General features: G+C 41.8%; 1 protein-coding gene across 4 annotated transcripts in view; it reads left to right on the top strand.

The window, feature by feature from the left end:
* Positions 1–26,792, top strand: part of BTRC (beta-transducin repeat containing E3 ubiquitin protein ligase) — a 208,873-nt gene extending 182,081 nt beyond the window's left edge. For 2 of the 4 annotated variants that reach the window (XM_030808198.1, XM_030808200.1), the window contains 3 exons: positions 1,503–1,581; positions 20,170–20,362; positions 22,629–26,792. In XM_030808198.1, the coding sequence (XP_030664058.1) occupies positions 1,503–1,581; positions 20,170–20,331 (241 nt within the window). In that variant the 3' untranslated portion in view covers positions 20,332–20,362; positions 22,629–26,792. The remainder of the gene's footprint in view (positions 1–1,502; positions 1,582–20,169; positions 20,363–22,628) is intronic. The other 2 variants (XM_003255366.3, XM_003255367.3) reach the window with 1 other exon arrangement.
* Positions 26,793–27,795: the final 1,003 nt, after the last annotated feature.

Genomic DNA, 27,795 nt, shown 5'->3' with positions numbered 1-27,795 from the left:
ATCCATATATTTACCTCTCTTTGGTTTAGTGTCCTGAAATATTCTTTCCATTCATTTTATTATACTTGTTTGCACATGGTTGTCATTCATATTTTGGTTATTTGGTTATGTATTTGACTGTTTTGCCCTGTAAAGCAAAGAACAAGAAAAACCCAGTGTTAACAGGCTACCCATGTAAAAGGGTAACCCGTTAACAAAACAGAAACACTAGAGGGCAGTATTTGGGGACTTAGTGTGGTAAGATCTTGAATTTTGATCTCTTGGGTTTTTTATCTCTTTGAGTAATTTTTAAGAGTACAGTTCTCTTGTCATCACTTGTCATCCTAGCTTTTCATTTATGAGTTTAGTCATCTTTATTTTCTTCTAATTTCTAGTGGTTATGGAATCCATTAATTTTGTGAATGGACCCCATGTCCACCAATCCTAAACATAGAGTAAATTCAAACAAAAGTAGGCTGGGCACAGTGGCTTATGCATTTAATCCCAGCACTTTGGGAGACCGAGACAAGTGGATCACTTGAGGTCAGGAGTTCGAGACCAGCCTGGCCAACATGGCAAAACCCAGTCTCTACTAAAAGTACAAAAATTAGCCAGTTGTGGTTGCGGGCGCCTGTAATCCCAGCGACTCAGGAGGCTGAGGCAGGAGAATTGCTTGAACCAGGTAGGCAGAGGTTGCAGTGAGCCAAGATTGTGCCACCGCACTCCAGCCTGGGCAACAGAGCGAGACTCCGTCTCAAAAAAAGAAAAAAAAAGTTATTCACTTAGGAAGGACTCTTATCATTTCTTTTTGTCAATCTGCCTGATTTTGGCAGCTTTTTAAATATCAGAAACTAACAACATTATTTTAGTTCATGAGCTAACTATACTGATACATTCATTAGCCAATGCAAGCAGCAGGAAGTGTAGACTGCTCACTTCTTCTGCTTTGGGACAGCCATCACTGTTACAACCTTGGGAAATTGTTCAGAGTGTGGTGACATGTTCCAGCTTGGTCAAGACAATATTTTCTTATTGCCCTGGCTTTAATCTGTACCCACCTGTCTTGGAATTTGTCTGCTATGTACCTTGAGGAAACATGGCCTATAAAAGATTTTTGAAAGAGCTACACTTACCTTATTTAAATCAAACGATGAGGGCTTGCTTATGTAAACTCCATTGCTCTTACATGGACCCCAGTCCCTCAGTACATGTGACCTGGGCCACTCTTAGAAGTGACCAGGAAGAGGATGCTTCAGAGTTTTAGATTTCTAGGTCTGTGTAATATCTTATCATTAAGAGGTCTAATGTACAAGATCTCCTCTTGATCCCAAAGTATGGTATAACTTTACTATTAACTGTCTTCAGTTTGGTTAAAGCTAGCCTGTTTCTCATTTGTAGGTTAATCACGTATATTTAAACTATACTCACCATCCATATTTATTGCCATGAATTTCTTCTGTTCTTCCCTGTGTTCTCTTACTTTCGCTTTTAACTAACATTTTTGTCCCTTTTTTGATCTTTAGAAAAATTAAAGTGTGGGATCTTGTGGCTGCTTTGGACCCCCGTGCTCCTGCAGGGACACTCTGTCTACGGACCCTTGTGGTAAGAGCCTTGCTGTTTAGAGAGCATTGGAGAGCAGGTGGGGGAAGAAAGTAAACGTTGATGTGCTGTGGAATATGGATTTGAATTTAATAGTTACAACCTCACAAAACCTACAACTAAGTGGTAAGGCAACCGGTACATGACAATAAAATATGTTTATATAATTCCTTTCATCCAAAAATGCTTTAGAGACTATATATGGAGAGAAATGTGGCAGCTGTTTAACAGCTGCACAGCAACTGTACACAAGTTTAGTGTGGGGAGTGAATAAGAATTCTGTATCCACCAGAAACAGCAGGGGATACTAAGGGAGAGAGAATATAATTATTCAAATTGGAACCTGTCCAAAATCTGAGGACCTGTACACGTGTGCCTTAAAAAAGTGCCCTGGGGGCCGGGTGTGGTGGCTCATGCCTATTATCCCAGCACTTTGGGAGGTCAAGGCGGATGGATCACCTGAGATCAGGAGTTCAAGACCAGCTTGACCAACATGGTGAAACCCCGTCTCTACTAAAAATAAAAAAAAATTAGCCAAGCATGGTGGCAGGCGCCTGTAATCCCAGCTACTCGGGAGGCTGAGGCAGGAGAATCACTTGAACCTGAGAGGCAGAGGTTGCAGTGAACCGAGATCGTGCTTGCACTCCAGCCTGGGCAACAAGAGCGAAACTCCGTCTTAAAAAAAAAAAAAAGTGCCCTGGGAATCTGCATGAATCCCCCTGGCCAGCCCCTTAGTTATGCAGCCTGTTCATGAGCTAGTGCCTCCAGCAACTTGAGCCCATCTTTTTATTCCCCATATACCCCCTTTTCATATTTGGGGAAAAAAGTGATTCAAAAGGAGGAATATCACCTTCAGAAGCACTAAATTATTTATCATGTTGTTAGCCAAGGGCCCAGATTGATAAATGCTGCTTCCATTAGAAAATTAGTTGGAGCAACAGGGTGGACAGACACCACTCAGAGAAAAGATGAGAGCAAGCATTTGAAGCCCAGTGTTCTAAATCCTGACTGTCAACATTTAGGCATTCTTGGCTCTGGAGAAGAGAAAGAGGTTACATTTCTTGTCTTCCTTGTTGGATTTATGTGTACGTGTATAAGACAGGGTCTTCCTCTGTCACCCAGGCTATAGTGAAGTGGCACTACATGTTGTTGATGTATATCAATATTTCATTTCTTTTGAACATTTGCTGAGTAGTATTCTATTGTATGGTTATGCCCATTCACTGATTGTTTCTCATTTTTGGCTATTAACAAATAAAGTTTCTATAAACATTTATGTAGAAGTCTTGGGATGAATATATGCTTTTTGCTTTTATTTCTCTGAGGTAAATACCTAGGAGCAGATGACTAGGTCATATGGTAAGTGTATGTTTAAAATTTTTAGAAACTGCCAAACTGTTTTTCAAAGTGGTTTACCATTTTACATTATAGTATATCTGTGTATGAGAGTTCCAGTTACTCCACATACTTGCCAGTACTGAGCACAGTCTTTAATTTAGTCATTCTCATTGTGGTTTAATTCGTGTATCTCTAATGATTAATAATGTCGAGCATCTATTCTTTGCCATCTGTATATCTACTTCGGTGAAGTGTGTTCAAATCTTTTCCCATTTTTTAATTGAGTGGTTATTGAGTTTTGAGATTCTTTTATATATTCTAAGTTATAAATGCTTTATCAGATGTAATTCACAAATATTTTCTCCACGTTCATAATTTGTTTCTTTGTTTTCTTAAAAATGTCTTTCAAAAAGCGGTTCTTAATTTTAAGTCTACTGCATTGACTTTTTCTGTTATGGCATATGTTACTTGCTATTGTATCTCAAAAAAACCTTTGACTAATCCAAAGTCACAAGGATTTTTCCCTGTGTTTTCTTCTCTAAGTTTTATAATTTTCAGTTTGTATTTTGGTCTATGATCCATTTTGGGTTAATCTTTGCATATGGTACAAGGTATAGATCAAAGGGTTGGGCTTTTTTACACATGAATATCCAGTTGTTCCAGCACCATTTATTCAAAAGACTGTCCTTTCGAAATGCTTTTGCAGCTTTGTCAAAAATGAATTGACCATATATGTGTGAGTCTTCTTTGGGACTCTGTTCTGTTCCATTGATTTTTGTCTGTCTTGATTCCAGTATAATTTTATTTTGATTACTGCAGCTTTTTACCAACTCTTGAAGTCAAGTAATGTGAGTCCTTCAGCTTTGTCTTTTTCGAAGTTTTTTGGGGCCTTTGATTTTTCATGTTAGTTTTAAAATCAGTGTGCCAATTTCAACCAAAAAAAAAATCTGCTGGGAATGTTTTTTAATTTTTTAATAAATAAATAGGTATGGGGTCTCAGTGTGTTGCCCAGACTGGTCTCAAACTCCTGGCCTCAAATAGTACTCCTACCTCAGACTCCCAAAGTGCTTGGATTATAGGCCTGAGCCACTCCATCTGCTGGGATTTTTGTTGGACTTGTGTTGACTGTAGATCAGTTTGGAGAATATTGACTTCTGAACAATATTGAGTCTTTCTCTCTCCATTTGTTTAGGTCTTTTTAAATTTCTCAGCCATGTTGTAGCTTTTAGTGTAAAGGTTTTGCACATCTTTTTGTCACAATTATCCCTAAATATTTTGTATTTTTAATGCTATTGGAAAAGGTATTTTTAAACCTTGGTTTCTGATTGTTCATTGCAAATACATAGAAATATACTTTTACTTATTTCCCAATCTGTGTATCTTTTATTTCTGTCTCCCTCTTTTTTTTTTTTTTTTTTTTAATTGCACTGGCTAAGACCTCCAGTACAATGTTAAAAACAATTGGTAAGAGTGAATGTCCCTTTCTTGTTCATGATCTTAGGCGAAAGGCATTCAGTCTTTCACCATTTCACATATGTGTGTATATAGATGTATGTCAGCTATAGGGTTTTTCTTTTCTTTTCTTTTCTTTTTTTTAATGGAGACGGAGTCTCGCTCTTTAGCCCAGGCTGGAGTGCAGTGGCGCGATCTCGGCTCACTGCAAGCTGTGCCTCCCAGGTTCACACCATTCTCCTGCCTCAGCCTCCCAAGTAGCTGGGACTACAGGCGCGTGCCACCATGCCCGGCTGATTTTTTGTATTTTTTAGTAGAGACGGGGTTTCATCATGTTAGCCAGGATGGTCTCGATCTCCTGACCTCATGATCCACCCGCCTCGGCCTCCCAAAGTGCTGGGATTACAGGCATGAGCCACCGCGCCCGGCCTAGGGTTTTTGATAGTGACCCATTATCGGGGGATTAGGCAATTCCCTTCTGTTCCTAGATTGCCGAGAGTTTTAATGAGGAACGCATGTTGGGTTTTGTGAAATGCTTTATCTACATCCATTGAGATAATCATATGGTTTTTCACTTTTATTCTGTTAATTGGTATATTACATTGAATTTTTTTAGCTTTAAATCCTTTGCATTGCTGGTATAAGCCCCACTTGTTCATGAGGTATAATCCTTTTTATGTGTTGTTGGATTCACCTTGCTAATATCTTTTTAAGGATTTTTGTGTGTGTGTGTATCTGTGTTTGTAAGGGATGTTGGTTTGTTGCTTTACTTTCTGTGTCTCTGGTTGACTGTCATGATAATGTTGGCCTTATAAAATAATTTTTGAAGTGTTCCCTCATCTATTTTCTAAGAGTTTGCATATGTGATATTATGCTTCTTTAAATGCTTGATAGAATTCACTAGTGAAGCATCTAGACCTGGAATTTTCTTTGTGGAAAGTTTTAATTACAACTTCAGTTTCTTTAATAAATACAGCACTCTTCAGATTTAATATTTCTTTTAAAGTCCACTTTAATACTTTGTCTTCCAAGCACTTTGGCCATTTTATCTAAATTATGAAATTTATTGAAATAAAGTTATTCATCATATTCCCTTATTATCCTTTTAATGCCTGTAGGAGCACAGTCCTGTTTCCTTTTTCGGTTTCATTGATTTTTTTTATTTTTCTAGCTTAAGTTAGAAACTAAGATCATTAACTTTGAACCTTTTTTTAAATATAATCAGTAGAAGCTATAAATATTATTAGAAGTAATTCTAATCACTACTTTAGCCACATCCCAAAAATGTCAATTAAGTCAAATTGGTTTATAATATTCAGGCCTTCTGTATCCTTAGTGATTTTTCTATTCATCCTTACCAATTATTGAGAGAGGAATTTTTATGTCTCACAGTGTAGTTTTGAATTTGTCTGTTTCTCCTTGCAGTTGTGACAGCTTTTGCTTCATGGTTTTTGTTTGTTTGAGACAGGGTATCACTATGTCACCCAGGCTGGAATGCAGTGGCACACCCATGACTCACTGCAGCCTCAACCTCCCAGGCTCTATCAATCCACCCACCTGAGCCTCCTGAGTAGCTGGGACCACAGGCGTGCGCCACCACATCCGGCTAACTTTTTTGTATTTTTTTTTAGAGATGGGGTTTTGCCACATTGCCCAGGCTGGTCTGGAACTCCTGGGCTCAACCTCAACAGAGTACTAGGATCACAGGCATGAGCCATGGCACCTGGCCTGCTTCATGGTTTTTTTTGTTGTTGTCGTTGTTTTTGAGACGGAGTTTCTCTCTTGTCACCCAGGCTGGAGTGCAGTGGCACGATCTCGGCTCATTGCAACCTCCGCCTCCCAGGTTCAAGCCATTCTCCTGCCTCAGCCTCCCAAGTAGCTGGGATTACAGGCGCCTGCCACCATGCCCGGCTAATTTTTTGTATTTTCAGTAGAGACAGGATTTTGCCATGTTGGGCATGCTGGTCTCGAACTCCTGACCTCAGGTGATCCACCCACCTCGGCCTCCCAAAGTGCTGGGATTACAGGCGTGAGCCACCGCACCCGGCTGCTTCATGTATTTTTAAGCTCTATTATTGGGTACCTGCGTGCTTAGGATCTTTGTCTTAGTGATTAACTGACTTTTTAACATTATGAAATGTCTTTCCTTGATGTTTATAGTATTCTTTGTTTTGGGAAATTAATACTTTGATATTATATGTAAACATTCTGCTTTTTTATGATTAGTGTCTGTGTGGTATATCTTATTATAGTCTTTTAATATGCCTGTGTCTTTATATTTTAAATGAATTTCTCATATTCAGCATATAGTTGGGCCTTGTTTTTGTTTTTTTGTTTTTTTTTCTTAATCCAGCCTGACCATCTCTGCCTTTGTCATGTTTAGACCATTTATGTAATTTTTGTATGTTTGGTTTTAAATCTATCATGTTGCTATTTATTTTCTATTTTTTCCTTTTGTTTATTTTTTTTTATTATACTTTAGGTTTTAGGGTACATGTGCACAATGTGCAGGTTTGTTACGTATGTATCCATGTGCCATGTTGTTTTGCTGCACCCATTAACTCGTCATTTAGCATTAGGTATATCTCCTAATGCTGTCCCTCCCCCCTTCCCCCACCCCACAACAGTCCCTGGAGTGTGATGTTCCCCTTCCTGTGTCCATGAGTTCTCATTGTTCAATTCCCACCTATGAGTGAGAACATGCGGTGTTTGGTTTTTTGTCCTTGCGATAGTTTACTGAGAATGATGTTTTCCAGTTTCATCCATGTCCCTACAAAGGACAGGAACTCATCATTTTTTATGGCTGCATAGTATTCCATGGTGTATATGTGCCACATTTTCTTAATCCAGTCTATCGTTGTTGGACATTTGGGTTGGTTCCAAGTCTTTGCTATTGTGAATAGTGCCACAATAAACATACTGTGCATGTGTCTTTATAGCAGCATGATTTATAATCCTTTGGGTATATACCCAGTAATGGGATGGCTGAGTCAAATGGTATTTCTAGTTCCAGATCCCTGAGGAGTCGCCACACTGACTTCCACAATGGTTGAATTAGTTTACAGTCCCACCAACAGTGTAAAAGTGTTCCTATTTCTCCACATCCTCTCCAGTACCTGTTGTTTCCTGACTTTTTAATGATCGCCATTCTAATTGGCGTGAGATGGTATCTCACTGTGGTTTTGATTTGCATTTCTCTGATGGCCAGTGATGATGAGCATTTTTTCATGTGTTTTTTGGCTGCATAAATGCCTTCTTTTGAGAAGTGTCTGTTCATGTCCTTCGCCCACTTTTTGATGGGGTTGTTTGTTTTTTTCTTGTAAATTTGTTGGAGTTCATTGTAGATTCTGGATATTAGCCCTTTGTCAGATGAGTAGGTTGCAAAAATTTTCTCCCATTCTGTAGGTTGCCTATTCACTCTGATGGTAGTTTCTTTTGCTGTGCAGAAGCTCTTTAGTTTAATTAGATCCCATTTGTCAATTTTGGCTTTTGTTGCCATTGCTTTTGGTGTTTTAGACATGAAGTCCTTGCCCACGCCTATGTCCTGAATGGTATTGCCTAGGTTTTCTTGTAGGATTTTAATGGTTTTAGGTCTAACACGTAAGTCTTTAATCCATCTTGAATTAATTTTTGTATAAGATGTAAGGAAGGGATCCAGTTTCAGCTTTCTACATATGGCTAGCCAGTTTTCCCAGCACCGTTTATTAAATAGGGAATCCTTTCCCCATTTCTTGTTTTTGTCAGGTTTGTCAAAGACCAGATAGTTGTAGATATGCGACATTATTTCTGAGGGCTCTGTTCTGTTCCATTGATCTATGTCTCTGTTGTGGTACCAGTACCATGCTGTTTTGGTTACTGTAGCCTTGTAGTATAGTTTGAAGTCAGGTAGCGTGATGCCTCCAGCTTTGTTCTTTTGGCTTAGGATTGACTTGGCGATGCGGGCTCTTTTTTGGTTCCATATGAACTTTAAAGTAGTTTTTTCCAATTCTGTGAAGAAAGTCATTGGTAGCTTGATGGGGATGGCATTGAATCTATAAATTACCTTGGGCAGTATGGCCATTTTCACGATATTGATTCTTCCAACCCATGAGCATGAAATGTTCTTCCTTTTGTTTGTATCCTCTTTTATTTCATTGAGCAGTGCTTTGTAGTTCTCCTTGAAGAGGTCCTTCACATCCCTTGTAAGTTGGATTCCTAAGTATTTTATTCTCTTTGAAGCAATTGTGAATGGGAGTTCACTCATGATTTGGCTCTCTGTTTGTCTGTGATTGGTGTACAAGAATGCTTGTGATTTTTGTACATTGATTTTCTATCCTGAGACTTTGCTGAAGTTGCTAATCAGCTTAAGGAGATTTTGGGCTGAGATGATGGGGTTTTCTAGATATACAATCATGTCATCTGCAAACAGGGACAATTTGACTTCCTCTTTTCCCAATTGAATACCCTTTATTTCCTTCTCCTGCCTGACTGCCCTGGCCAGAACTTCCAGCACTATGTTGAATAGGAGTGGTGAGAGAGGGCATCCCTGTCTTGTGCCAGTTTTCAAAGGGAATGCTTCCAGTTTTTGCCCATTCAGTATGATATTGGCTGTGGGTTTGTCATAGATAGCTCTTATTATTTTGAGATACGTCCCATCAATACCTAATTTATTGAGGGTTTTTAGCATGAAGGGTTGTTGAATTTTGTCAAAGGGCTTTTCTGCATCTATTGAGATAATCATGTGGTTTTTGTCTTTGGTTCTGTTTATATGCTGGATTACATTTATTGATTTGCATATGTTGAACCAGCCTTGCATCCCAGGGATGAAGCCCACTTGATCATGGTATATAAGCTTTTTGATGTGCTGCTGGATTCGGTTTGCCAGTATTTTATTGAGGATTTTTGCATCAATGTTCATCAAGGATATTGGTCTGAAATTCTCTTTTTTGGGTATGTCTCTGCCAGGCTTTGGTATCAGGACAATGCTGGCCTCATAAAATGTGTTAGGGAGGATTCCCTCTTTTTCTATCGATTGGAATAGTTTCAGAAGGAATGGTACCAGTTCCTCCTTGTACCTTTGGTAGAATTCGGCTGTGAATCCATCAGGTCCTGGACTCTTTTTGGTTGGTAAGCTATTGATTATTGCCACAATTTCAGAGCCTGTTATTGGTCTGTTTAGAGATTCAACTTCTTCCTGGTTTAGTCTTGCGAGGGTGTATTTGTCGAGGAATTTATCCATTTCTTCTAGATTTTCTAGTTTATTTGCATAGAGGTGTTTGTAGTATTCTCTGATGGTAGATTGTATTTCTGTGGGATCGGTGGTGATATCCCCTTTTTCATTTTTTATTGCATCTATTTGATTCTTCTCTCTTTTCTTCTCTATTAGTCTTGCTAGTGGTCTATCAATTTTGTTGATCTTTTCAAAAAACCAGCTCCTGGATTCATTAATTTTTTGAAGGGTTTTTTGTGTCTCTGTTTCCTTCAGTTCTGCTCTAATTTTAGTTATTTCTAGCCTTCTGCTAGCTTTTGAATGTGTTTGCTCTTGCTTTTCTAGTTCTTTTAATTGTGATGTTAGGGTGTCAATTTTGGATCTTTCCTGCTTTCTCTTGTGGGCATTTAGTGCTATAAATTTCCCTCTACACACTGCTTTGAATGTGTCCCAGAGATTCTGGTATGTTGTGTCTTTGTTCTTGTTGGTTTCAAAGAACATCTTTATTTCTGCCTTCATTTTGTTATGTACCCAGTAGTCATTCAGGAGCAGGTTGTTCAGTTTCCATGTAGTTGAGTGGTTTTGAGTGAGTTTCTTAATCCTGAGTTCTAGTTTGATTGCACTGTGGTCTGAGAGACAGTTTGTTATAATTTCTGTTCTTTTACATTTGCTGAGGACAGCTTTACTTCCAACTATGTGGTCAATTTTGGAATAGGTGTGGTGTGGTGCTGAAAAAAATGTATATTCTGTTGATTTGGGGTGGAGAGTTCTGTAGATGTCTATTAGGTCCACTCTGTGCAGAGCTGAGTTCAATTCCTGGATATCCTTGTTAACTTTCTGTCTCGTTGATCTGTCTGATGTTGACAGTGGGGTATTAAAATCTCCCATTATTATTTTGTGGGAGTTTAAGTCCCTTTGTAGGTCACTCAGGACTTGGCTTTATGAATCTGGGTGCTCCTGTGTTGGGTGCATATATATTTAGGATAGTTAGCTCTTCTTGTTGAATTGATCCCCTTACCATTATGTAATGGCCTTCTTTGTCTCTTTTGATCTTTGTTGGTTTAAAGTCTATTTTATCAGAGACTAGGATTGCAACCCCTGCCTTTTTTTGTTTTCCAGTTGCTTGATAGATCTTCCTCCATCCCTTTATTTTGAGTCTGTGTGTGTCTCTGCACATGAGATGGGTTTCCTGAATACAGCACACTGATGGGTCTTGACTCCTTATCCAGTTTGCCAGTCTGTGTCTTTTAATTGGAGCATTTAGCCCATTTACATTTAAAGTTAATATTGTTATGTGTGAATTTGATCCTGTCATTATGATGTTAGTTGGTTATTTTGCTCATTAGTTGATGCAGTTTCTTCCTAGCCTCAATGGTCTTTACAATTTGGCATGTTTTTGCAGTGGCTGGTACCGGTTGTTCCTTTCCATGTTTAGTGCTTCCTTCAGGAGCTCTTTTAGGGCAGGCCTGGTGGTGACAAAATCACTCAGCATTTGCTTGTCTGTAAAGTATTTTATTTCTCCTTCACTTATGAAGCTTAGTTTGGCTGGATATGAAATTCTGGGTTGAAAATTCTTTAAGAATGTTGAATATCGGCCCCCACTCTCTTCTGGCTTATAGAGTTTCTGCCGAGAGATCAGCTGTTAGTCTGATGGGCTTCCCTTTGTGGGTAACCCGACCTTTCTCTCTGGCTGCCCTTAACATTTTTTCCTTGATTTCAACTTTGGTGAATCTGACAATTATGTGTCTTGGAGTTGCTCTTCTCGAGGAGTATCTTTGTGGCGTTCTCTGTATTTCCTGAATCTGAATGTTGGCCTGCCTTGCTAGATTGGGGAAGTTCTCCTGGATAATATCTTGCAGAGTGTTTTCCAACTTGGTTCCATTCTCCCCGTCATTTTCAGGTACACCAATCAGACGTAGGTTTGGTCTTTTCACATAGTCCCAAATTTCTTGGAGGCTTTGTTCATTTCTTTTTATTCTTTTTTCTCTAAACTTCCCTTCTCGCTTCATTTCATTCATTTCATCTTCCATCACTGATACCCTTTCTTCCAGTTGATCGCATCGGCTACCGAGGCTTCTGCAATCTTCGTGTAGTTCTCGATACTTGGCTTTCAGCTCCATCAGCTCCTTTAAGCCCTTCTCTCCATTGGTTATTCTAGTTATCCATTCATCTAATTTTTTTTCAAAGTTTTTAACTTCTTTGCTATTGTTTTGAATTTCCTCCCGTAGCTCGGAGTAGTTTGATCGTCTGAAGCCTTCTTCTCTCAACTCGTCAAAGTCATTCTCCGTCCAGCTTTGTTCCGTTGCTGGTGAGGAACTGCGTTCCTTTGGAGGAGGAGAGGTGCTCTGATTTTTAGAGTTTCCAGTTTTTCTGCTCTGTTTTTTCCCCATCTTTGTGGTTTTATCTACTTTTGGTCTTTGATGATAGTGATGTACAGATGAGTTTTTGGTGTGGATGTCCTTTCTGTTTGTTAGTTTTCCTTCTCCCAGACAGGACCCTCAGCTGCAGGTCTGTTGGAGTTTGCTAGAGGTCCACTCCAGACCCTGTCTGGCTGGGTGTCAGCAGCGGTGGCTGCAGAACAGCGGATTTTCGTGAGACCACAAATTCAGCTGTCTGATAGTTCCTCTGGAAGTTTTGTCTCAGAGGAGTACCCGGCCGAGTGAGGTGTCAGTCTGTCCCTACTGGGGGGTGCCTCCCAGTTAGGCTGCTCAGGGGTTAGGGACCCACTTTAGGAGGCAGTCTGCCCGTTCTCAGATCTCCAGCTGCGTGCTGGGAGAACCACTATTCTCTTCAAAGCTGTCAGTCAGACAGGGACATTTAAGTCTGCAGAGGTTCCTGCTGAATTTTTGTTTGTCTGTGCCCTGCCCCCAGAGGTGGAGCCTACAGAGGCAGGCAGGCCTCCTTGAGCTGTGGTGGGCTCCACCCAGTTGGAGCTTCCTGGCTGCTTTGTTTACCTAAGCAAGCCTGGGCAATGGCGGGCACCCCTCCCCCAGCCTCGCTGCCGCCTTGCAGTTTGATCTCAGACTGCTGTGCTAGCAATCAGCGAGACTCTGTGGGCATAGGACCCTCTGAGCCAGGTGCGGGACACAATCTCCTGGTGTGCCGTTTTCCAGGCCCGTTGGAAAAACACAGTATTAGGGTGGGACTGACCTGATTTTCCAGGTGCCGTCTGTTACCCCTTTCTTTGTCTAGGGAAGGGAACTCCCTGACCCCTTGCGCTTCCCGAGTGAGGCAATGCCTTGCCCTGCTTCGGCTCGCGCACAGTGCGCTGCACCGACTGTCCTGCACCCACTGTTTGGCACTCCCTAGTGAGATGAACCTGGTACCTCAAACGGAAATGCAGAAATCACCCGTCTTCTGTGTCGCTCAGGCTGGGAGCTGTAGACCGGAGCTGTTCCTATTCGGCCATCTTGGCTCCACCGGTCTCCTTTTGTTTATTACCTCCTGTTTTCATGCTCTTTTTTTTTTTTTTTTAATCTCAGTTTAGCTCCTATTATGGGTTCTTCGTTATATCTCACTAATTTGGTGAGGAGGGACCTAGGGTTTACAGTAGTTATCTCTAATTTATTGCAGTCTACTATCAGATGATATTGTACCACTTCATGTATAATGTAGGAAACTTAAATCACTATATGTTCATTTTTCACCCCCATCCTTTATGCTATTGTTGCTATAGATTTTACTTCTTAATATGTTATAATCCCCACAGCACTTGTTATTTTTGCTTTGCTTAAAACTATCAACCATCTTTTAAGATGTTTTTTGTTGTTGTTGTTTTTGTTTCTGTTTGAGATGGAGTCTTGCTCTCTCACCCAGGCTGGAGTGCACTGGCGTGATCTTGGCTCACTGCAACCTCCGCCTCCTGGGTTCAAGCAATTCTCCTGCCTCAGCCTCCTGAATAGCTGGGACTACAGGCGCCCGCCACCACACCCAGCTAATGTTTTGTAGTTTTAATAGAGACGGGATTTCACCATGTTAGCCACGATGGTCTCGATTTCCTGACCTCATGATCCGCCCGCCTCAGGCTCCCAAAGTGCTGGGATTACAGGCATGAGCCACCGCGGCTGGTCTTTTAAAGAAATTTTTTAATGGAAAAAAGAGAGTTTATTTTTACCCACACATTTACCTTTTCTATTACCTCCCATTCCTTTGTATAAATTCTATTTCCATCTGATATCATTTTCCTTCTGCTTAAAGAACTTACTTTAACATTTCATATATGCAGGTACACTGGTGACAAATACTTTCACTTGTTGTTTACTTGGGAAAGTTTTTTTGTTTGTTTTTGTTTTTTTGTTTTTTTGTTTTTAAGGGATGAGGTCTCATTCTATAGCCCAGGCTGGAATGCAGTGGCATGATCATAGCCCACTGCAGCCTTGGACTCCTAATCTCAAGCAATCCTCCTGACAGCCTCTCACATAGCTGACTACAGGCTTGTGCCACCATATCTGGCTAATTTTCTTTATTTTTTTAGAGATAGGGTCTCATTGTGTTGCCCAGACTGGTCTTGAACTCCTGGCCTCACATAATCCTCTTGCCTCACAACCTCCTGAGTAGCTGAGATTATTACAGTTGCAAGCCACTGCACCTGGCTCTGAAAAAGTTTTCATTTTGCCTTCATTTTTGAAAGATATTTTTGCTGGCTAAATAATTCTATATAGGCCAGAAATGGTGTCTCACACCTGTAATCCCAGCACTTTGGGAGTCTGAGGCGGGTGGATTGCTTGAGCTCAGGAGTTCAAGACAAGCCTGGAAACATGGCAATCCCTTCTGTTCAAAAATACAAAGATTAGCTGGGCATGGTGGCACGTGCCTGTACTCCCAACAACTTTTGGGAGGCTGAGGTGTGAGGATCATATGAGTCCGGGAGATTGAGGCTGCGGTAAGCCACAAACGTGCCACTGCACTGCATCTTGGGTGAGAATGAGACCCTGTCTCAAAAAAAAAAAAAGCTAGATTGACAGTGTCTTTCAGCACTTTAATGATGTCATTCCATTTTCTTCTGGCTTGGTTTCTGACTAGAAGTTGGAAGTCACTCATCTCCATTCTGTATCTTTTTCCTCTGGCTGCTTTTAAGATTTTCTCTTTATCATTAGTTTTCAGCAATTTGCTTATGATGTGTCTTGGTGTGGTTTTGTTTGTATTTTTCCTACTTCACATTAAAAAAATAGAAATTGTCAGAGCAATTTGAAGAAGAAGGCTAAACTATATGTTGTCTACAAGAAAGCTGCTTTAAAGACACATACACCTTAAAAGTAAATGGTTAGTGAAAGATATAACACATGTTATAGGCTGAATTGTGTTCCCCTAAAATTTATATGATGTCTTAACCACCAGTACCTCAGAATGTGACTGTATTTGGAGTTATAGGAGCTTTCAAGAGGTAAATAAGGTTAAATGAAGTCACTGGAGTAGGCCCTAATCCAATATGACTGGTGTCCTTATAACAAGAGGAGATTGGGACACACAGAGACCATGTGAAGATAAAGGGAGAAGATGACCATCTACAAGTCAAAGGAAGAAGCATCAGAATGAAACCAACACTGCCAACACTTTGATCTTGGAATTCTAGTCTCCAGACTGTAGGGAAATTAATTTCTATTTTTTGAGCCCCCTAGTGTATGCCATACTTTGTTATGGCACCCCTAGCCCTGATGGACTATTCTAACACTAGTCAGAAGAAAGTTGGGGTAACTGTATTAATTAGAGAGAGAGCAAACCTCAGAGCAAGGAATATTATCAGAGATAAAGAGAAGTGTTGTATAAGGGTAAAGGGACCAGTTCTCCAAGAAGACCTAACAATCCTTAACGTGTACACACCTAACAACCGAGCATCAAAACATATGAGGCAAAAAACCATAGAACTGCAAGGAAAAAATAGATGCATCCACTATTATAGTCGGAGACTTCAGCACCCTCTATCAGTAATGGACAGATCTGGCAGGCAGCCAATTCAGTAAGAACATAGTTGAATTTAGCAGTACCATCAGTCAAGTGGATATAATTGACATCTATAGAATGCTTCATCCAACAGCAGCAGAATACGCATTCTTCTCAAGCTCCCAAGGAAATTACACCGTGGCAGTCCACAGTCAGGGCCATAAAGTGTACCTTAAAAAATTTACAAGAGTAGAAATCATACGGCATATGCTCTAAGATTACAGTGGTATTCAGTAATGGAGAGATAGCTGGAAAATCCCAAAATATGTGGAGATTAAGCAACACACTTCTAAATAACATGTAGGTCAAGAAGAAATTGCAAGATAAATTGAAATGTATTTTTTTTAATTTTTACTTTTCATTTTAGTGGGTACATAGTAGGTTTATATATTTATGGGGAACGTGATGCTTTGAAAAGTATTTTGAAGTAAATAAAAATGAAAACACAGCTATCAAAATTTGTGGGATGCAGTGAAAGCAGTGCTTAGAGGGAAATTTATAGCACTGAATGCATATCTTAGAAAAGATCTAAAATCAATAGTCTAAGCTTCTACTAGAGCCAACTAGGAGAAGAGCAAATTAAATTCAAAGTAAGTAGAAGAAAAGAAATAATAAAAACTAGACCAGAAATCAATGAAATTGAAAACAGGAAATCAATGGATTACATCAAGACCAAAAGCTAGTTCTTTGAAAGGATCAATAAAATGGATGAGCCTCTAGCCAGACTATGAAAAACAAAGAAGACATAATTTACTAATATCAGAAATGAAAGACATCCCAGATCTTCACAGAATCAATACTTAATAATTACCTTTCCAAACAGAGAAACTAAGCCCAAGTAGATTCACTGGTGAATTCTACCAAACATTTGAAGAAGTTATATCAATTTTCTATCATCTCTTCTATAAGATAAAAATAGAATGAATAACTTGCTAACTCATCCTATGAAGCATTACCCTAAAACCAAAACCAGACAAACACAATATAGGAAAAGAAAAATAAAGACTAATAATGGCTAAGCTATGAAGTTCAATAGGTTAGGCAGGTCAAATGCATTTTCAGCTTAGGATAATTTCATTTACAACAGCTTCATCAGGATGTAACCCATTGTAATCTGAGGAGCATCTGTATTTTAAACTATATGATTCATGCTTTAACCCAGGAGGCGGAGATTGCAGTGAGCCAAGATCGCACCATTTCTAGCCTGGGTGACAAGAACGAAACTCTGTCTCAAAATAAATAAGTAAATATATGGTTTTTCTTTTTCTTTTCTTTTTTTTTTTTTTTTTTTTGAGACAGAGTCTCACTCTTGTTACCCAGGCTGGAGTAGTACAATGGCGCAATCTTGGCTTACTGCAACCTCCGCCTCCTGGGTGCAAGCTGTTCTCCTGCCACAGCCTCCCGAGTAGCTGGGATTACAGGTGCCTGCCACCATGCTCAGCTGATTTTTGTATTTTTAGTAGAGACTGGGTTTCTCCTTGTTGGCCAGGCTGGTCTCGAACTCTGGACCTCATGATCCGCCTGCCTCAACCTCCCAAAGATCTGGGATTATAGGCATGAGCCACTGCACCCAGCCATGTATGGTCTTATTATTGCCCTTATGTTTAGCAATTTCATGATTTCTAAAATATTTTAAAATGTAATAATGTGCCAGTAAAATATAGTAACTCTGAAATTTAAAAAAAATCCTCGACAAAATATTAGCAAATTAAATCCCACAATGTATGAAAAGAATTATACACTGTGACCAAGTGAGATTTATGCCAGGTATGCAAGGCTGGTTCAGCATTCAGAAATCAGTCAGTGTAATCTACCACATCGGGGGCTATAGAAGACAAATCACGTGCTTATATCAATGGATGCAGTAAAAGCATTTGACAAAATCCAACACCCATTCATGATAAAAACTCTCAGCAAACAAGGGATAGAGAGGTTTTTCCTCAACTTCATAAAGAAAAATGCAAATTAAAATTATAATAAAATACTACTACAAACCTACCTAAATAAATGTAAAAGATTGGCAATATCAATTTTTGGTGAAGATGTGGAGTAACAAACTCTGATAAACTGTTGGTGTGAGTATAAATTGGCATGACTTTTAAAAAATTGTTTCATAGTATCTTCTAAGGCCAAACATACACCTACCCCATGGCCCAGCAAGTATACTCCTAGTTGAAATGGGTGCATATATTCAGCAAAAGACACGTACGTAAATGTTCCTAGCAGCTTTGTTTTATAATAGCCATAAACTATAATCAGCCCCTATGTCCGCCAACAAGATAATAGATGGATTGTAGTATATTCATACAGTGGAATATCAACCAGTAATAAAAAAGAATGAACTACTGTTTTACATGCAGCAACATAGAAGAATCTTATAATGTTGACTAAAAGAAGCCAGGTATGAGCTGGGCTTGGTGGCTCATGCCTGTAATCCCAGCACTTTGGAAGGCTGAGGCCGGTGGATTGCCTGAGCTCAGCAGTTGGAGACCAGCCTGGGCAACATGGTGGAATCCCGTCTTTACTGAAATACAAAAAATTAGCCAAGCATGGCAGGGGGTGCCTGTAGTCCCAGCTGCTTGGGAGGCTGAGGCAGGAGAATCGCTTGAACCCGGGAGGCAGAAGTTGCAGTGAGCCGAGATCGCACCACTGCACTCCAGCCTGAGAGACAGAGCAAGACTCCATCTCCAAAAAAAAAAAAAACCAGGCATGGCCGGGCACAGTAGCTAAGGCCTGTAATTCCAACACTTTGGGAGGCCGAGGTGGACAGATCACGAGGTCAGGAGATTGAGACCATCCTGGCCAACATGGTGAAACCCTGTCTCTACTAAATAAAAAAAAATTAGCTGGGTGTGGTGGCACGTACCTGTAATCCCAGGTACTCAGGAGGCTGAGGCAGGAGAATCGCTTGAACCCAGGAGGTGGAGGTTGCAGTGAGCCAAGATTGCACCACTGCAGTCCAGCCTGGGCGACAGAGCGAGACTCTGTCTCAAAAAAAAAAAAAAGCCAGGCACAAAAGAATACATACTATATGATTATATTTATATGAAATTCAATAAGAGACTAAACAAAGGAATAACAACATTGGGCCAGGCACAGTGGCCCACACCTATAATCTCAGAGCTTTGGGAGGCCAAGGCAGAAGGACTGCTTGAGTCCATGAGTTCAAGACCAGCCTGGGCAACAAAAAGACCTGATCTCTACAAAAAAAAAAAAAGCCAGGTGTGGTGGCATGCGCCTATAGTCCTCACTACTTGGGAGGCTTAAGCAGGAAAATCACTTGAGCCCAGGAGTTTGAGGTTACAGTGAGCTATGATCACATTACCACATTCTAGGCTAGGCGACAAAGCGAGACCCTGTCTCTAAAAAAAAAGATGATGATGACGCCTGTAATCCCAGCACTTTGGGAGGCAGAGGCGGGTGGATCACAAGGTCAGGAGATCCAGACCATCCTGGCTAACACGATGAAACCCCGTCTCTACTAAAAATACAAAAAACTAGCCGAGTGTGGTGCCGGGCGCCTGTAGTCCCAGCTACTCGGGAGGCTGAGGCAGGAGAATGGCATGAACCCAGGAGGCAGAGCTTGCGGTGAGCCGAGATGGCACCACTGCACTCCAGCATGGGCGACAGAGCGAGACTCTGTCTCAAAAAAAAAAAAAAAAAAAAAAATGATGATGGTGATAAAGATGATGATGATAAAATTGAAGCGGAGGTAATGTTGTTTAGTAAGGGGTGTGAGATTGTTTTCCAGTATGCTGGGAACATTCTACATCTTCATCAGGGTGGTAACTGTCAGTGGTGTGCTAGAACAGGCTCATACTCACTTATGAGAGCCAACTATTAGATATTCATGAATTTTGCAAGCTGGTTGACTATGACTAGCTTATAATTGGCCATGGTAGGAGTTTTTAATGCCGTGGAAATCTACCGATGGTTTTACAAAGTAGCAAAGTTTGGTTGATAAACATTTATCAGCATACTGCTTCTTATTGCTCACCAATCTTTGACCTCTGATTGTAGAAGGAACTTAGAAGATGAAAACCAGGGAGGTAGTAAGGAATGCTCTCATACAAGCCAAAAAGGGTTGGCCATGAGAAACTATTAATAGCATGCTATTTAGCATGTCTTGGCCAAAGAGTATTACTTTGTTTACAGCTGCCTAGTATTTGACTTTTCCATGCTGCCTTTAGCCAAAGTAAATTTTCTCTATTTTTTAAATTATTTATTTATTTATTTATTTAGTTTTTTAGACAGAGTCTCACTCTGTTGCCCAGGCTGGAGTGCAGTGGCGTGATCTCGGCTCACTGCAACCTCCGCCTCCCAGGTTCAAGCAGTTCTCCTGCCGCAGCCTCCCAAGTAGCTGGGACTATAGGGACATGCCACCAGCCCAGCTAATTTTCTGTATTTTTAGTAGAGATGGGGTTTCACCGTGTTAGCCAGGATGGTCTCAATCTCCTGACCTCGTGATCCGCCCGCCTCAGGCTCCCAAAGTGCTGGGATTACAGGTGTGAGCCACTGCGCCCGGCCTCTTCATTTTAAAAAACAACTTAATGGTGGAAAATTAACAGCAAACCATAGCCTTTCCATAGATTCCTTTTGACATGTTGCTGAATTTGTGTCCTATTGATTTTGAGTAGTTCAAGTTCCTACCCTTTTTGTTTCTACTTCTTTAGGAGCATTCCGGAAGAGTTTTTCGACTCCAGTTTGATGAATTCCAGATTGTCAGTAGTTCACATGATGACACAATCCTCATCTGGGACTTCCTAAATGATCCAGCTGCCCAGGCTGAACCCCCCCGTTCCCCTTCTCGAACATACACCTACATCTCCAGATAAATAACCATACACTGACCTCATACTTGCCCAGGTATCAAAATCTATTATGTACATAACACTGTGGGTAGGAGACGGGATATTAGCTGTAAGGTGTTGCGAGTTCATGGAGCTTTCTCCTGCCATTTGGGTCACCAACTCCTGTAAAGCTGAGGAAGCAGACAATGTGAGACAGGGCTGAAGCTGCCACAGTGTGGACAGTGCCTTTCACCAAGGTAGCCAGCCTCAGTTCTAGATGATTCTAGGGTCCTACTTGTGTGGTAAGCCTAGTCATTCCTGCCCTAGTTATCCAGTAGTACTGTTATGAAAATAAAATGAGATTCGAATCAGTTTGAAAACTAAGTACTGTAATGACCCAAAGGCCTGTGATGTTTAAGTTTCCAGATCAAACAATACCTACAATAGAGACCTTTCAAGCCAAGTAAACACTCTGATGTCTAATGTGTGAATGGAAACATCTCTTGGTGAAAGTTCACACTGACATATAAATAAAAGGGCAGATTTTAAAAGGAATATAAAAAGTAGCTTTTATATCCCTATCCCCATTCCTCAACCCTCCAAAAAGAGGACCTGTCTTTTGACCTCTGACGTTGGTGAGAACTCCACATGTCCTCCCACTCAAGTGTCCAACCTCTCTCTCAGGCAGGGGAAGATCCTAAAATACCCAGGTGGTCCATACATATTGTGGTATATTCAGATCATACCTGCTGTTCTAACCAGTTCGAATACACTAGGTTGTTGCCAGTTTGAGATGGCTGCCCTAGCTGCTGAGGAGCGTTGCTGTCGTTAGGATTTGTCATGTGTGCCTCAGTTCTCATGGCAGAAGTACATGTTCGCTACACGTTTCTGCATCTCTCTTTGCAGTGTTCCGCTGAGGGCAGTGATTCACACCCAACTGGGCTTGCCTCAGCGTCTCTTTCTCTCACAGAGGACACGGTTCGTCGTTCCTCAGCCAAGTCGCACAGGCTGTGTGCCCTTAGACAAGTAACTTCCCAGAGCCTGAATTTCTTGATGAGTAACATGAGGGGCAGCACTCACCTCATGGAGCCCTGTGAAGGCTGCATGGAGATACTGTATGGAAAATTCCTAGTGCTTAGCACAGTGCCGAATACATAATATGCCCTCAGGAAAAACTGGTCATGAGTATTAATATTGCTATCTCCATATACCTACCCCCTCCTTTTGCCCAAAATTTTCTCTTCCTTAGACTTCTGTGTTACTTTGCCATCTTTAATATTCTTCCTGACTCTCTGTTTATTTGTGCCTCTTTCCCCCTCACTCCTAAGAGTCTGTTTCTGGCTTTTCTTATTAATTTTATTTTATTTTATTTTATTTTATTTTATTTTATTTTATTTCTTGAGACAGGGTTTCATTCCTGTCACCCAAGCTGGAGTGCAGTGGCACAATGTCAGCTCACTGCAACCTCCACCTCCCAGGCTCAAGTGATTCTCCTGCCTCAGCCTCCTCAGTACCGCAGGCACAAAACACCATGCCCAGCTAATTGTTTGTATTTTTTTTTTTTTTTTTTGGAGAGACAGGGTTTCACCATGTTGCCCAGGCTGGTCTCGAACTCCTGAGCTCAAGTGATCCACCTCCCTTGGCCTCCCAAAGTTACTGGGATTACAGGTGTGAGCCACCGTGCCCGGCCTGCCTCTGGCTTTTCTTCCTTATCTAAGTTCCTTCTTAGGCTGCCTTCTCTATTCCCAAGGCTTCAGATCTCATCTCATTGTAGAAGACTCAAATTTCTGTCTCCAGTCCAAGCCTCTGCCTTAATCTCCAGGCCACATTTCCAGCTGCCATCTACACAGCTGTCCTTGAAGATAGCAAGAGCACTTCTAGTGCTCACATCCTCAACTACACTGTCCCCTCCTTTACACTGCTGATACTCTGCAGCCACACAGCCAGGCCAGCTTTCCTTGATTCCCCACTTCTGTTAGTAGCACCGCCATGCTCACGGCCACTCAAAAGGCAGGGCCCACAGACCATCCCCCATCCCTGCCCTGCCATTCTACAGGGCAGGTGAAAGCTGTGCCAACCATCTCAGCCTCAAGACATCAGAGTCACTCTGCTTCAACACCACAGCCCTGAGCATGTCGGCAAGCCCTGCCTTTAGTATAACTTCCGCATCAGGCCAGGTCACCTTTGACAGAAGCTCCTGCATGGCATAGGCAGAGAGCAGGCATTAGGAAGGATCCCTAAGCCTTTTCCCCATTGGCAGCTAAGTGAATGCTCTTTTCTCTTCAAGCAAGTAAGAAATATCGAAAAAGGGGCTAATGACTATTTGCTCTGTTTTCACACAGGACCCATTAAAGTTGCGGTATTTAACGTATCTGCCAATACCAGGATGAGCAACAACAGTAACAATCAAACTACTGCCCAGTTTCCCCGGACTAGCCGAGGAGCAGGGCTTTGAGACTCCTGTTGGGACACAGTTGGTCTGCAGTCGACCCAGGACGGTCTACTCAGCACAGCTGACTGCTTCAGTGCTGCTATCAGAAGATGTCTTCTATCTTTTGTGAATGATTGGAACTTTTAAACCTCCCCTCCTCTCCTCCTTTCACCTCTGCACCTAGTTTTTTCCCATTGGTTCCAGACAAAGATGACTTATAAATGTATTTAGTGTTTTGCCAGAATCTCTCTTGCTTTGCCATTAAGCAGAAGAACTAGTTTCCCTGTATAGCCTGCTGGGAGAGACCCACTTCTAGGGGATGGGGGATGCAGCTTCAAGCCAGACAGTGCCCAGTGTCTCCCTGTTAACTGCTGGAATGCCAAGCACCTGGCCAGAGCAGTCCAGCCCCAATATGCTTAGGAGGAGACAGAGCTCCCTCTGTATAGCCTCTGGGGCAAGAAAAAGAAAACACAAGAATGTATACACTGGAAGATTTGGGCCTCCTGCCTGCCTTCTCTGTTTGTGTTCCTCTTCCCATCTACTCCCCTACGACCCTTCAATCTTTTTTCTCTGTCTGCTTCACCTGAGAAGAAAGTGTATGAAGAGAGTGTCCTCCTCTAGCATGAGCCAGATCAGCCAGAAAATGCAACACTTGGAAGAGTTAAATGCTGTTCAGTGAAGATTTCAGCCCCAGGCCTTTGCTGCACGTAACCCTGTGGCAACAGTGGATTCTCAGACATGATACTGTCATCATATTTGCAACTCCTCTCTCTTTCTTCCCCACACCCAAGAGGAGGATTGGCGGTGGGGGCAGGCGGAGGGGGTGGGGAGAAGTTTCCTGGGCTCCATCAATGGCTGCATCTTTTCTGGACTCAGCAGTCTCCTTGATTCCATGTAGAGTGTGGAAAGGAGTTGCTGATTGCATTTCCTCTCATTAACAATTAGGTGTGTAATAAAAAGCATTGTATTTCATCTTAAATCACTGGTAAGGCTCAGCCTACAGAAAGATTTGAAATGGCCAGAGCCAATCGCTTGGTGCATTCTGCGTAATGGTTTCCATCTCCAATTTCCTCATCAGGGCCTGTGAATACCCAGGTGCCTGTATCTTTGCCAAGACCGTGATCAAGGTAGCTTAAGAGAGATGGTCAGGAGAAAACACTGTTTTTGTTTTTTTTTGTTGTTTTGTTTTGGCCAGTTAAATATAATCTCTCAAAAATTGATCTCACCATATCAACCTTGTATTGCAGAACCTTCCTTCTGCTTCTCCCACACCCAGTATTTGCAGAAGGGCAAAGCTGCCTAAGAGAGAGGATCAGGGTGAAGTCTGGCACACAGGGTTTATTAATGGGGCAAAAACTGCCTTTTCTTCCTCCTCCTGACCTTATTTTGCTCTTCACTCTCCCCAGCCAATAAAATGTCTGTGGTGATTGGTGAACAGCATAAACAGCTGGACCTCGGCAAGAGTCAGGCAAACCCAGTCACTCGGAAGGCAGCTATGTGAGCTGCCAAGCTAGTGGGCTTCAGGTGCAAGGGTACCTGTGTCACACCAACCTGGGAGCACACAGAATACTATTAATGTGCACCCAGCTGGTCTCCCCAGGCAAGAAGGTATCCTCTTCCCAAGGTGTACCCACACTGAATGTTGTTACTACATATTGAGTCAGTTTATGCATATGCATTCTACCTTTCCTGCTTTATGAGTATTTCTAAGCTTTTAGTTCAAGGTTATATTCAGAAAATACTTCCCAGTATAATGATACATCATAGCCTAAGAAATATTTTCTCAATGTAATTCCCTTCCCAGCTACCCAAATGCTACAGAGAAATGTTTTCTACTTGGCCACTGTCAGGGTTTGTCATCTATTGTGTTGACTATTAATGGCTTTTTGATTGGGTGAGGATTTTGCTATAGATGAAGGTAGAGGGCTGTCAGCCCTGAAAAACACACAGGTCAGACATTTAAAAGGCATGGGTTTCGAGCTGTCTCAAAATATTGCCCAATAGCCATAATTTTACCAGCCCTTCTGTCATATGCTGCTATTACAAAGTGGAAGCTGTTGAATGTTTATTGGTGCCCAGGGTTTTGCTCTCCAATCTAGGTTCAGTTGAAGGAATATTGTTTCTAAGACTGTTTTGAAACACGTCCAGTACATCACAAAGGAGATCGGGGCGAACCCTGCAGATGTGGAGCCATTAGCCCAGTTGAGGATATTCTCCAAGTTGTCCTCTCTGCTGCTGATGGAAATGGGAATGAAGTTAAGTGGTCTGAAAAACTTGAATGGTTCACATTTCTCAGCTCTGGGGGTCATTTACCAGTTCATTGTAGAAGAAATAATCAGGTAAGTGAAAGTTCATTTCCAGAGAAGGTAAACCCCACTTAACCATCTCTGCATGATTTCAGTGGGAATTGATTATCACTAATCCCCAACTGAGCTAGAATAAATGTAAAGTTTGACCTTTTTAAAACAAAAAGAGAGACAAAGTCTGAGCACATTCCAAGGAGTGGTAAAAACAGAGCTGAAGGTGTCCCCATTGTAGATTAGTCTCTTCTCACCAAAATTTACTTTCCAACATAGGGCCTAAAGGAAACCTTTCTTAAAGACAGGCTGAAACCCCTTCGAAGGCAGATGAGGAGGTACAGACACGTGACTTTTTGGTGCACACTGGGGCTACTTGGACAAGGCCAGCATGCCTTGCTGCACGTGTGTGTATTTCACTGCTGAGAACATCCTTTAACTTGGTATGCAATTTGAAAGGATGTGAATCATGGATGGAAGGCCATTTGTACATGTCACTTGGCAAAATTCTTTCTGGTGTCTCCTAACTTCAGAGACAGGGACTCTTTGGATCTCTATCGACAAGTAATAAAGTCTGGCCCTCATAACTTGTTTCTGAACTAGAAAAGACTGTGAGACCCCTACATCATTCTGGTTTTTTTGCTTGAGTAAGAACAATCCTTTTTTATTTTTCTTCTGTACAGTCTAAAGCTACAGAGAAAAAAAAATGCACTCTTCCCTTGCCGGCTCCTGGTACCATTGGTCTGAACAGCTGTAGTTGGTCTACTCCTTACTTAGCACTTGATTGTGTGGGGAAACAAAGGTGGGAGGGGTGGAGAATACTGGAAATAATCAGGGCAATTTTTTTCTTTCCCGTAATTGGACTAGATACCTTTGTACTGTTGACCTTCTCAGCATCTCCCTTTTGCCTTAGATGGCAACACCCTCCAGTCTGAAGCAGAGCAGTCCAACCCAGATTAGTGCAGCCCCGAGGCTTAGGGTGCAGCCTCCCTGGTCTTCCTCCATGCAGTTGGTCACCAACAGACCAGACCTCCTTTAACTACAATGTCAACATAGTGTCGGAAAGAGCCATTTCTTAGGGGAATAAAACTGAGTTTCGCTTCTTTACCTTTAGCTCATCTGTGGTGTCAGAATCCTTGGAGCTGAAGAGAAATCAAAAGAGCATGATGATGGCTGCCTGGTTTCAGGTGGAACTTAATGCATTGATCTTTAGAAGCCCCTTCTGTTGGAAGTTGAGTACCTGTGATCTAAAAAGTCCTGGAGGCAGATGACATCTAAAATATGTGCTTTCCAACCAGCACAGCTGGCGCTCTTAGCTCCTGATTGGTTGTGTGTGTGTTTTGTTAAGGATCAGTGCAGCAAGTCGTATTTTAAAGTGTTACCTCCCCTCCTAACCCTTCCCCTTCTTGGACACTGAAGGAAAAGGCCAACTAGGATGTTAGCCCTCTGGGCACCAAGGAAACTTAACAGCTTTCTCAAAGCGGTGACCACTCAGGCCAGCCCAGACAAATCTGAGGGATGGCCAGTGCACTCCAACGATGGGACAGGCCTAGCAACACATGAGCTTCCCCGAGAGCTTTCAGCTGGTTCAGCTCTTTGTTCTCTAGACTCTTAAGTACTGACTGCTTTGACTTTTGTGATTATGTTATGGTGATGTGTAGTCAGTGTACCAATATGTTCACAACCTAGGATCATGATAATAGAGTGTGTCTTGGTTTTTTTTAACTGTTCAGAAAAAAAAGTAAATTACAAATATAAGATTAAAGTGAATTTTCTAAGCGTCTTGTCTCCTTGCCCCAACATCCAAAAGGACAATACACTTTTCAGTATACAGACTGAGGGAGTGCGGAGATAGAATACCTTTGCAGATAATCTGACATGAGAAAACAAGATTGAGAGAAAGCAGGGCTGGACGCTGTGGATGAGTGTGGGGTCTCTGGCTTACGCCTACTGTTCCATGTTGAGTTAAATTAAAGCCAAAGTCATGTCTCATTTGTGAATTGGTCACCTTAGCCAACCACAGCCCAACCTGAATGCAGAATTTAAATTTTTCTCTGCCCCTCAGTGGTGAAAAGACTTGAGTTTCCCCTACATCCCATTTGATCAGTTTATAGGCAAGCAAGCTCACATCTGGGAGCAATTTCCAGAGGGACTCCAACAAGCTGTAAGAATGAAGGCACCCTTGACTATGTGGGATATGATATTGCAGTTCCTGAGTGAAACCCCCCTAAACCCCCCTTCCCTCCTTCAGCCAAACATAGAGAGGCACAAGGTTGCAGGCAGTGGCAGAATAGGACTCTCTCTCCCCGTTGGCCCTGTTCCCCTCCCCTCTCTAGTGTCACAAACAGGATCCTTGTCAAAATTGACCCATCCTTCTTTTAGATCTATGGGCTTTTTGTATTAATAACCCTTCCACATGACCAAGGCTCCCTGGCTTCCATCAGCCTTGTAGTCTCATTGTGTTGTCTGGACTGACCACTGGCCATGAGCAATCTCAGACTGTGGTCAACATCAGGGCCGCTGTGCAGAACCCTCCCTACTAGAGCTGGAATAATGTCAGAGCATCAGGTCCACCCAACCCTTGGCAGATGAGGAAACTGAGGAGCAAGAAAAGGGACCCACATTGCCCAAAACTACGCTGAAGAATCCTCCCTAACAACTAAGGGCAGGCAGCACCCAAGAGAGAAGGAAGGGAGGGAGGTGTCAGAGGAGCCACTGTGGGGCCACTGGTACCTGCGCAGTTAATGTTCCTCACCAGCTGGGCTCCTGAGCAGAGGCTGA

Source organism: Nomascus leucogenys, chromosome 3 (genome assembly GCF_006542625.1).
Source record: "Nomascus leucogenys isolate Asia chromosome 3, Asia_NLE_v1, whole genome shotgun sequence".
Taxonomy (NCBI): Eukaryota; Metazoa; Chordata; class Mammalia; order Primates; family Hylobatidae; genus Nomascus; species Nomascus leucogenys.
This window is presented reverse-complemented; position numbering and strand designations above follow the sequence as displayed.